Raw genomic sequence first — 10,953 nt, 5'->3', positions numbered from 1 at the left:
TGGGTTAGGAATATTTTGGGTTTCATTGTTGAACTTCCTAATTGTTTTACTCTTAAATTTCACTATAATAAAAAACCCTACATCGTAATGACAATAAAATTATATGATCTATATTTTAATATTAAATAAAAATCATGCAGTTAATCTAATAAAGAAAACCCATTACATACATTTTACATGAAAGGAAATTGTTGCATAAACTAATCATGTTTACTTCCATATGTTGTATAACAATCATGTTTACTTCCCTATATTATATTGTTATACAACATCTTATCCTAAAACAATATAACAAAAAGAATTCCACATTATTCTTTAAAGATGTCAAAATTTGAATTTACAAAAATTCCAACTTTAATACAATAGCACTATTGTCAAGAACAAATAGCAAATGCTTCTCTTTGTTACATAAAATTGTTGTACAACAAATGACATGCAATAATCTTTTATGTTATTTTTGCAATGTCAAAATTTGTTTAAGGTTATTAACTGTGAACAGAACTAGTATGAGAAGTAGTAGTTCCAGAAGTAGTACGAGAAGTAGTTCCACTTTGATTTTGATTGGTTGTCATGGCTTGAAGCTTAAGCTTCCTTATTTGTCGCAACTTAAATATATCCATCATCGATTTTTTACAAACGACCTCTTCTTTGTCATCTGCTAGGCAATCAAACAAGATTAGATGTACAAGACTAACATTTAGATTCAATATTTTAGTCTCCCTAAGGGAAGATCAAAACTTACCATCATCTTGCTTTCTTTTTAGCAAATGGCTTGTTTGGAATGACTTCATTGTTGAAGAATTTGCCCTCCTAGAAGTTGATGAAAGTCCACTCTTATGAAATGAAATGTCACCATGTAATAATGCAGAAATTACCTTGTCCACATTTGGTAAAGGTCCTATAAAGTTCAATAGGGAAAAAATCCATAATCAATATGACAAATAAGCCCCATTAGTTAGATGGGTATTTTTAATGAAAACAATATCATCTACTTTAGATAAAATAAATGATTAAATACAACATATAACACACTGATGATATATCCTAAAATTAAATGATACTTCTATAGAAGTAGCACAAACTTATAAGCTCTATACACCATTCTAACTATAACAAAAAATTAGGAGTCAACTAAAAGATGTTTTTCAACTCACCATTAACAATAGGTAACTCATGAATGAATGATGTCAAAGATGAAGATGTGTTAACCATGTGTGCCTCCTTACCCTCGTGTAATATTAATGGTGAATCTGCAATATTGATTTGAGAGTGATTATTTCATTAAATATCCACTGCATTAATTAGATATCTCAAACATGGAACAATTTTTTAAAAGGACCCTAGAAATGATCATAGAATTGACTTTATTTTTATCAATTTTCTTACATCCCTATTCTATATATTAATAATTTGTTGATTTAAAAAAATTTAAGAACTCAAAATAATCTAAACTGTTGATTCTTCAAAATTAATATTGTTGTATATTAAAAATCATATCATTAATATTGATGTATATTAAAAGTCCTATCATTAATAACCAAACAAATGAAAACATTATTACTTTGCCTTCTTCACATGCAGTCTTAAAAAAAATAAAAAATAAAAAAAATCAACTGCATAAAAATTAAGCACCTGAAAATAAACGCTTTATAGACATTTTCAAGCATACAAATGTCACAAGAAGCATTTACAAAGTTGGCTTTAAAAGAGTTCATTTTATATTCTGTGCTAATTATTGATAGCTAAAAAGAATAACAAAGACCAACAAGATCACTATAGGACCAAAAAACAAAAAAGATTGTGTTAAGATTATTCAATTGATTAAATTGTTATTATTTTTAATTAGTTGATATGATTGTTACCAGAAGAGTTACATGAAGCAGCTGCAGCTTTAGCACAATTTTGATAAGAAAATTAAATTTATTAAAAAAGGTGTTTAATATTCATTTATGTTGTACCGATAACATGATAATTAAAATATATATATAATATAGTGATACTTCAATTATGATTAATCATGAACCATAAAATACTTATTAATTAGACAACCTTTCATTATAGAATTTCTTATAAAAGAAAAAAAAAGAGACAAGATAGTATCATATAAACTAATAAACAATTACATTTTAACATCCATATAAAATAGCACATGTATGAACCAAAACTGATAAATAAATTCACAAATAAGTTCTTTAGCTTGGACAACAGTTTTCTCATTGTATTGGTTTCTGAATGACACCACAATGAAGTTATCATATAATGACAAAATGAAATCCTCAACTAATAAAAATGGCTAAAACATTATAAACAATTAGAGACATTGAACTTCCACAGTTCATAATAGTAGAGAGTAGCTTTTGGATTCAACTATGTTGGATTTGTTTAGCATAAATCCATCATCAGGATGAAAGAAAGCTAGAGCTAGAGGAATGTAGGAAATGTGACCCACAACGTTGATGCTAAACTAATCCAACACAGTTGAATCCAGAAGCTACTCTCTAATATAAACAATGTTATCAATAACAATTCACTACTAGATTATTTTGCATTTAAAATACAAAACAAAGATAATTTTTACAGCATACAAAAAACCATCTAATCAAAAAAATTTCATTGAGTGAAGGTAAGACATCTAAGACTTGTTTAGCATTCATTTAAACACATTTTGAGACAATCTAGATAAAAATAATTTGCAATATGCCATAACACCCATCGATAGAAAGCTTAACACCCCATAACAGCCATGACAGCCCCTAAAAGAAGGCTTCAAGCCGTCCTACACATGCCACCGTGCTGCTCTCAAGTAAGAATTAAGCCATACAAAGGCCACTGCACTGCTCAAACAAAAGGTTTGGAGACCCACTAAGTCCACCAGACCACTCAAACGAAAAGATTAACGACCTGCAAAGGCTGCGCGTCACTCGAATGAAATTCTGGTCAATCTTTAAAAGAGCATTGTTATCATTTGATATAAAGGCACTAGATACTCATCATGGAAAATGTCATTTGATATCATGCTCGTCTTCATATGCTTTTGTAGTCTTCTACGTGTAGATGCATTATCTCCTCTGTGCTTCCTTGTTAAGCTACATACGGACATCTGTTTCTTAATCTGTCTCTTAAGTCATGCTTTGAAACATATGTCAGATGCAGTTTGCGTACTTTCAGAAAAATTCTCAAACAAAACGTTGCCATAGCTAGCAACCTCAAATTTCTTTATAGCCATACATATTTGAGAATACCAATAAAAAACTTAATCTAAGCTTAAGGTCCCTTGGCAGCATTTCTAAATGCATGAAATAAAATTCGGAAAATGGATTGAGCTTTTAAAATTTTATGATTGGTGTTCCAGGGATATAGAACATCCTCTAAATTCAAGAGATGAGCCGGCCTCCTTGGCTCTCTTCTGGATGAACATTTGAGCCTCTATGTAACATTTTTGCATAAGAAAAACTTTACGTTGTTTTAAATTGTCAATGTAGATATGATAACAGATACAAACATCAACTCTCAGATGCATATGCACAAGAAAAATCAACATATTGATCCACATTTTTATTTTCACTGACACTACATACAAAAAAATAAATAAATAAATAAAATATGGTAATTAGCATATTTCTTGCTAGTACCATGCCAAGCAATAAAGCAATCCATCATGAACTGATATATGCTATATAGTAGTTTTATGTCACCATAAAACATTGCATGCAGCCATCAAGCTCAATATTTGAGTAGAAAATAAAAAGATTCAAGACATGTCTGTTACTCCAGATGGATTCTTGAGCAGGTTTAATTTCTGATACAGCCTTGAGCACCCAATTGAACATTCCAACAAGATAAAGACTATAATAAAACCTGTTCCATAGAAGCTTACCAGATATTTAAGAATTAAAAAATATGTATTAGATTCTAAAAACTAAAATGTTTTGTAAAAAAAACTTGAAAAAGGTTATAAAGTTAATTGCACTTCCACAAATTATAAAATTAATTGTACTTCCACAACCCGCAATAGATAAAGACAATATGTGCATCATTGCAAAGACATCTTGGATGGAATGTATAACTGAACTACTAAATTTACAAACTAAAAACAAAAGAACTAAATGAATTTTCTATCGCTAAAATATGCAGCCGGAAACATAGGTTCCCTTCTGCACTAAGGTTTTCTAATAACAAAAAAATGATATTAACATTTATAGGTTCCTCTCTCTTACATCCTTGGTCTGCATTCGATGGCCTCATATTTGAGACATTCAATAAGGATGTTCCTTGCTTTAAGCTTGAAATGGAATAGCACACTTTGATACCTCGGGCTTCATCAGCATTTCCTTCATCAAGCTCTGCGATAGACAACCTTTCAAGCTTAAAGCAACGAACATCCTTATTGAATGTCTCAAATAACATCCATATCTGGTGCACTTCCTGAAGTCGAAGAAAAGGAGAAGTTAATAAGACACATAAACATCATCTTCAAATCAAGGCAAATTAACCCGTGTGACAGACATAGTCTCTTTCTCAAACTAGTCTCATGGAAAACATAAGTGTGTTAAAACAGTGTAAAATGTAATGGCACATTGTGTTATGGTCGGATTGGAATTATATATAATCACACCTATTAAAATGTTAAAAACACAGTGTGTGTGTGTGAGAGAGAGAGAGAGAGAATATTTCAATTGCATAAAAACAAACCTTTCAACATGTTAAGGACAACTAAAACCATTGTATAACTATACATCATAGAAACAATACTCTGCAAAAAATCGCAATTATACCCTTTTAATCCTGAATCCTAGAGCCAGCTGATTTATTCCCTGAAAAAATCCCGATTTATGAAAAAATCGTTGACCCAATTTTCAATGATTTGTTGCATTTAAATCACGTTAAAATCATGTTAAAAAACCCCCAAAATGGCAAAAAAAAGCGAATAAAAATTACTATAAAAACTCGTAAAACCCTAGAAAAACTCATGAAATTACTGAATTACTCAGAAATAGGGTTGATCTGAGATGAAAGTGCAAGAGCATAAAGACTCGTGCTTTGAATCATCCATGTTGAATGATCTTGGCATCTATAATGTTGTTGAAAAAACAAAGGTGCCTGAAACTAAGTATTTTACAGCATAAAACAAAAAGCTTATCAACTGAGGATGGATCAGTTGAAGTTCTAAAGTCTGAAAAATTATGTGCCCAAAACAAAGTACTCATGATGAGTTACAACTCAAAAGGGATCATACTCATTTACCAGTTTCATCTTACTACCACTGGCATATTCTTTGTTTTATGAAGATTTATGAATTTTCAGTTTTAGATTAAACTTTATTAAACTTAACTGCAGCAGATAAACGGCCAGAGAGGATTTGGTGTTGTAAAAACATACAACTAATATTAGCAACGTTCCATGGGTACATATCCCTAGGGGTCCAGGTGAAGTACCCAACATTTAGGGACTTCGTGACTTGGGGGACATGGACGACTGAGCAGCTTGCTCCATTTGGTGTATAATTTTTTTTTAAGAGGTTTGGATTTTTAAGGAAAACTTTTTTGTTAAAAAGTAAATTTTTAAGGAAAAAAATATTACAACTCCCTAAAAAACAAACGGGAAGGCATTTCACTGCAAATTCAGTGCATTGCATTTTCTTTTAAAAATTTAATCTGCTCATAGTTTTTTTTGCCTCCAAATTTGGAAAAAAAAATTTGCCTTCCACAAAACTGTGTCACCACATCCCGCCATCCAGAAACTCAGAGAACCACCGAATACTAGTCAGGTTGATGCAAACATAACATTTAATATATATTTTAGCAATTTTATACTTTATCAAATTGCTCTGTAATCATTTGAAAAAATTCATACCATCCTTCCATGAATATTGCATTTACTCAATGAAAACGGCAGAAATGTACTGACACCACCACTAAAGGCTATACTCCAAATTAGATGTTAAAGAGTATAAATTTATCTTCCTATCTTAAAATTTAACAAACTTACAGTTTAGGTTGAATCATTGCTTGCAACCAGGGCAGTGGATAAAAGCCATACTCCAAATAGGTTATTAGATAGAACCCTACGGAATGCTAAATCCCTTTCCACTTATCCTTGATCTCATTCGAACATCACTTCAAATTCCAGGTAAAGAATAGCTGAATAGAAGGTGCAAGTGTTGCACAATCCCACACATTAACTCTACATGGTCGATCCATGCAAACAAAATAAGGCTTAAAAGCTGTGTCATAAGGTAAGCCAAATTTAATGCTTGAAGTTCAAAATTCAGCAAACTTAATAAAAACTTTAAGAATTGTTGCAATTTGCCCTAAAATTCATATGGTAAAGGGCTCAAGTTTTCCCTATCAAAATATATTTATAAAAAGTGTGAGTCTTCGCCTGTTGTCTGCCAAGGTTGAAAGTCCCCCACGTTGAATTCATTGGCCAATGTGAACTCTTGTTGTTGCAGAGTTGAGATTCAAACCATCCCATCCAATGTTGAGTAAACTATATGAAATATCATGGGATTCATAGACAATTTTGGCACAATCAGGAACAATTTGTATGAGCTCAAGGGTCAATTTTAAGGCGAAAGCTCCAACTCTGAATAGGTGAGCTTGATCCTCACAAGCCTGCATTGTGGTGAGTTAGTAACTGTATCAAATGGCTGCAGCAGGTGCAGGGGACAGAAGTTACACTTCAGGTTTTCTTTTATTTATTTAGCGTTGTCTGGCAACTCTACTTTGTTACATTTATTTTCTTTAAATATGTCTGTGTATTATATATATTTGTTTGGAAGGGCTTTCAAGTCTAGATTGTATTCACGTTGTATATATTTACATTCAACCAAGTCCCAGTTCCCACTGATTTATATTATCATATTTTTTGGGCTATTCTCAGTCCAAGTAATTTAAATTTATTGCCATGTCCTTCATCTTCTCATTTTAATATTAAAATTTAATACATTAAACTTAAATTATTGAAATTAAAAGAAATAATTATTTAATTTATTATGCCCAGGCATCTACAATGACATCAAAATGTCCGTAAACAAAAATTCAATTTTGAAACAATTTGACATGCAAATGACGGGTAAATGCATGAAATATGCCATCTTTTGGTTTTTGTGGAGGTGTTATTTTATTACTTCAAATAAAATAGAACCCTCAACACTTGTTTCCAACTATGCAACTCTATTATTATCCATATTTTTTAAACTCTTGTATTCAGATTTCCTTCTATTATAAGATATATCTTGGCATAATTTACCTATATTTTTTAAATATACATATAAAAGTTTATAATTTAATCTTATTCAAATTTAATCATGAATCTTTTTTGGCAACTTCAATCTCTGTTGAACACAAACACAAAGCTAAAACTTGTGACATAACTTGGAAGTGCTGATTAGCTGGATAGAAGAGAGTACGCTAAACCACCCCTTAGGGGGCATAGTGTCGTTTTAGGCATCTCATCCCCAGGTTGGGTATTTACCGTGGCTTATCTAAAGGGCTTGCTTTTCTGAGTCACTTTAATGAATCATCATGAAATAATGATTATGACAGGATAAAGTTATTTGCTGTGCCTGTTCTCTTTATGAGAAGAGATTGTTTAACAGTACATTTATTAGGCTTAACAAAGTTAAGATAGCTTCAATTCATTATCACAACATCAATTAATTGAGCCGACACAGTGTGCATGCTTAAGGCCTGCATCGCCTCACCTAAAATGACACTGTTTAAACTTTCAGTCCATTCTTGCAAAACTATCAAGGGAAAGGAAGTGGATCTAAGTAACAAGCAGCCAAGCTTCCCATCATTTCCTCAAAAAGCCTGACTAATCCTCTATTCTATTTGCTGAAAAGATCTATACCTTAAAGCACATATCCAGATTTGAGGAGACCGCTACTGCAGCAGGGGATCAACAACTATAGTAAGTGCAGTTTATCAGTACTACTTTGGTACTGCCCAAGCATGTTGTTATCTAAGCACAGATCTATGCAACAAGTCCTTACCCTAAGAGAACCTCTATATATAGATTAGGTTAGCACATGAGATGAGTAAACAAGAAATAAATTGACCCTACAAGAAAAGATAATGTTATATTGAGATATATGCTATACGTTATCAGTATTAAATATTATACTGTATGTGTATATGTGTGTGTTAAATCATTTTTATCATCTGACATCAAAATGATAATTTGAATTTCATAACAAGAACCCAATTATCCACCTGGCCTGATATTTCTTGGTAACATTTTGTGGTGCCACCTGATGTTGGTGCCTTTGTGATCAGAGAGACCCATACCTACTAGGAACGAATCCCTTAAGAAGCTAGGCAACTAGGGGATGGCATACGACAAAGGGACAGCTTCCTAAAGAAGTGCAGTTACTGAGACAAATCAGGTGCAATGTTTGAAAAAGGATAAGATGAAGAGGGATTATTGAAATAACGAAGTAGGGAAGATGGAGAGAAAAATAGAAATGAAAAAACAATAACAAAGAATAGAAGACAAAGAATGGAAAGGGAAAGAAAAGAGAATACGTAGACAAAAGGGAAAAAGAGGAAAAAATAGAAAAAGGAGTAAGATTAAAAGCAAGAACAGTCTGCCACTAAACTCCAAAACAACTTAAATTCATGAAATCAAAAACAAAGACAAAACGATATTGGCTTGCAACTAATGAACATAGTGATACAGAGGATGATACAGAACCAAAATTGGTAACGCGCATAGGAGAACCTTCAAATTAGAGAATTGTGGAAGATATCCAAATGGAGAGGTTTGTTGGGCAAAGCGTTTAAGTAGCCAGCCAAAACCAAGAAAACAAGGAAGACAAGATGGATGTGTAGAGTGCCAAAGTAGCCAAACAACATTAAGACAGAGAGGATGAGGTAGAAAAAGACGTCGAGAAGCCCTTGAAAGAGGAAGGACCTATACAAGACGCTACAAATGATCCAAAGACTCGTTAAAACTAATGAGATTTCAGATTCCAAGCTTCAGCTACTAATTGGTAACAACATTTCGTGATAGTACCCTGATAGAATAGAATGAGGGAAAAAAGAAAACAAACAAAAATAGGAAGGGAGTAGTACAGTAGGAAGGAAGGAATACAAAAAGGTAAATTTTGCAAAAACATTACAAATAGAATAAATACATGAAGGAAGCAAAGAAGATGAAAATAACCACAAAGCACTAATGTTAATTGGTGAAGCCCAAGAGACATAAATCCCAAACACAAAAATCACCAAGAGGAAACCCTTGCTCGGCCGTGGGATAACCACATGCTTTCTAAAATCCAACATTACCTAGACAAAACAATTACTATAACATATATATAAATATAAATATTCCTGATTTATACAATAAACTGCTCTCTTGACTGCTATTAATAATCTGTGTTTATCTGGTTTGTAAAGGTGAAGCAAGAGTTCCCTGCAACTTGTTTAAAATCAAAAACAGCGAAGAGTAATAAGTCCTACCGTGAAGGGGGGTTTCAAGCCCACTGCCACTAGTGGGGGGCTAAAACTCTGAATTGTCTGACTGAGATATTTTAGAAAATTTCAATGCGAAATAAAAGATTATTATTATTTTTATAAAAATATTCAAAATCAAGATTCGGGAGAACTTTTTACTGTTTCCAGAACGAGAAGACTTGATTTATAAATATGACCATATCACAAGGGAAATGCTTCCATGTTTTGTCCGCAAAAGTGGCTGGATAAATTCCAGTTTGTCTCCGCTATGGGACCACAGACCCTAAGGAGAACATTGTAAACCCTAATTGTTCCTTAAAAGGAAAAAGAAAACGAATGACATATACACATCTACCTCATATATCAGGATGCCAAACTCGTACTAAACTAGAATTTGTGAAATTTAAAACCTTAAAAAAGCAAACGAATGACATATACACATCTACCTCACATATCAGGATGCCAAACTCGTAGGAAACTAGAATTTGTGGAATTTAAAACCTTAAAAAAGCAAAGAAAAACATAAATCAAATTTGTATGGTTAAGGGAGATTACTATTAGACGGCGGTAGATGCTGGATAAAAGAAGCCAAAGACGGTGATAGACCAGCAAGAAGATTGCCAGGCTTTGGTCCAGGGAGACACATGACTCCCACCATTGATGAACCTCTGTAGTATATTGCGAATTGAAACTCTGTACTATATTGCAAATTGAAATTGGCAAATTGAAACTCTGTAATATATTGCAAATTGAAATTGGCAAATTGAAACTCTGTAATATATTGCAAATTGAAATAGGCAGCTTGGATATCCCTTCGTTTTTCTCTTGCCCTTCACTTAAAAAGGACTCGCTTAATACAAAGCTTGTGGGTGGCTTATATTTAGAAATTCGATTCGATTTTCAGCAGAATTCCGCGTCCCAAGCCAGTCTTGCAGCTCCAAAGCTCTCCCCAGAGTGCGTTTTTTAAAAACGTTATTTTAGAAGTGATTTATTAATTGAAGGAAGATAAACTTTTAACTATATTTAGCAGTCCGATATCTTCGCCATCTTTTTCTGACGTTACGGCCGGGCAGTTCTTTTGTCGGTGCCAGGTGGGCAGGGAGGGTAATAAAAAATGTTAAGAAAATCAGTGGAAAATAAAATTAGTCATAGTCATAGCATGTGCCGAGCGTGTTTTTTTTTTTTTTCTTGTTGCGGACATCTTTTTAAAAGAAGATAAGACAAAAGGAAGAACGAGTGGGTATGTTTTTCTTCATTTGGCCTTCCTAATGACTTGCATTTTTTTTTGTTACGATTTAGTTAATACCCTTTATTTTTAAAAATATTTTTTTTAGTATTTTTTAACTATTAGGTTTTCTTGTTTTATGTAATCTTTCAATTTTACTAATTTTATAATATAGGCACTCGATGAATGATGGAGAGTATTAAAAATAGATTTTTTATTTTATTTTTAAACTAGCAACTGCACCTTGGTGTGCAATGGGTACACCGAAGA

General features: G+C 32.5%; 1 protein-coding gene across 2 annotated transcripts; it reads right to left on the bottom strand.

The window, feature by feature from the left end:
- Nucleotides 1-369: 369 nt before the first annotated feature.
- LOC131031987 (cleavage stimulation factor subunit 77) lies at nucleotides 370-10,465 on the bottom strand. 2 transcript variants are annotated; one of them, XM_057962862.2, is made up of 4 exons: nucleotides 10,014-10,462; nucleotides 1,155-1,250; nucleotides 743-898; nucleotides 370-655 (listed from the first exon to the last, which is right to left on the bottom strand). In XM_057962862.2, exons 1-4 carry the CDS (start codon nucleotides 10,114-10,116, stop codon nucleotides 486-488), a joined length of 525 nt encoding a protein of 174 aa, XP_057818845.2. In that variant the 5' UTR covers nucleotides 10,117-10,462; the 3' UTR covers nucleotides 370-485. The 2 variants fall into 2 exon arrangements, with proteins under 2 accessions (XP_057818845.2, XP_057818846.2); XM_057962863.2 differs by lacking the exon at nucleotides 1,155-1,250 and having other exon boundaries at nucleotides 10,014-10,465.
- Between the last annotated feature and the right edge of the window lie 488 nt (nucleotides 10,466-10,953).

This window comes from Cryptomeria japonica, chromosome 4, assembly GCF_030272615.1.
Source record: "Cryptomeria japonica chromosome 4, Sugi_1.0, whole genome shotgun sequence".
NCBI lineage: Eukaryota > Viridiplantae > Streptophyta > Pinopsida > Cupressales > Cupressaceae > Cryptomeria > Cryptomeria japonica.
This window is presented reverse-complemented; position numbering and strand designations above follow the sequence as displayed.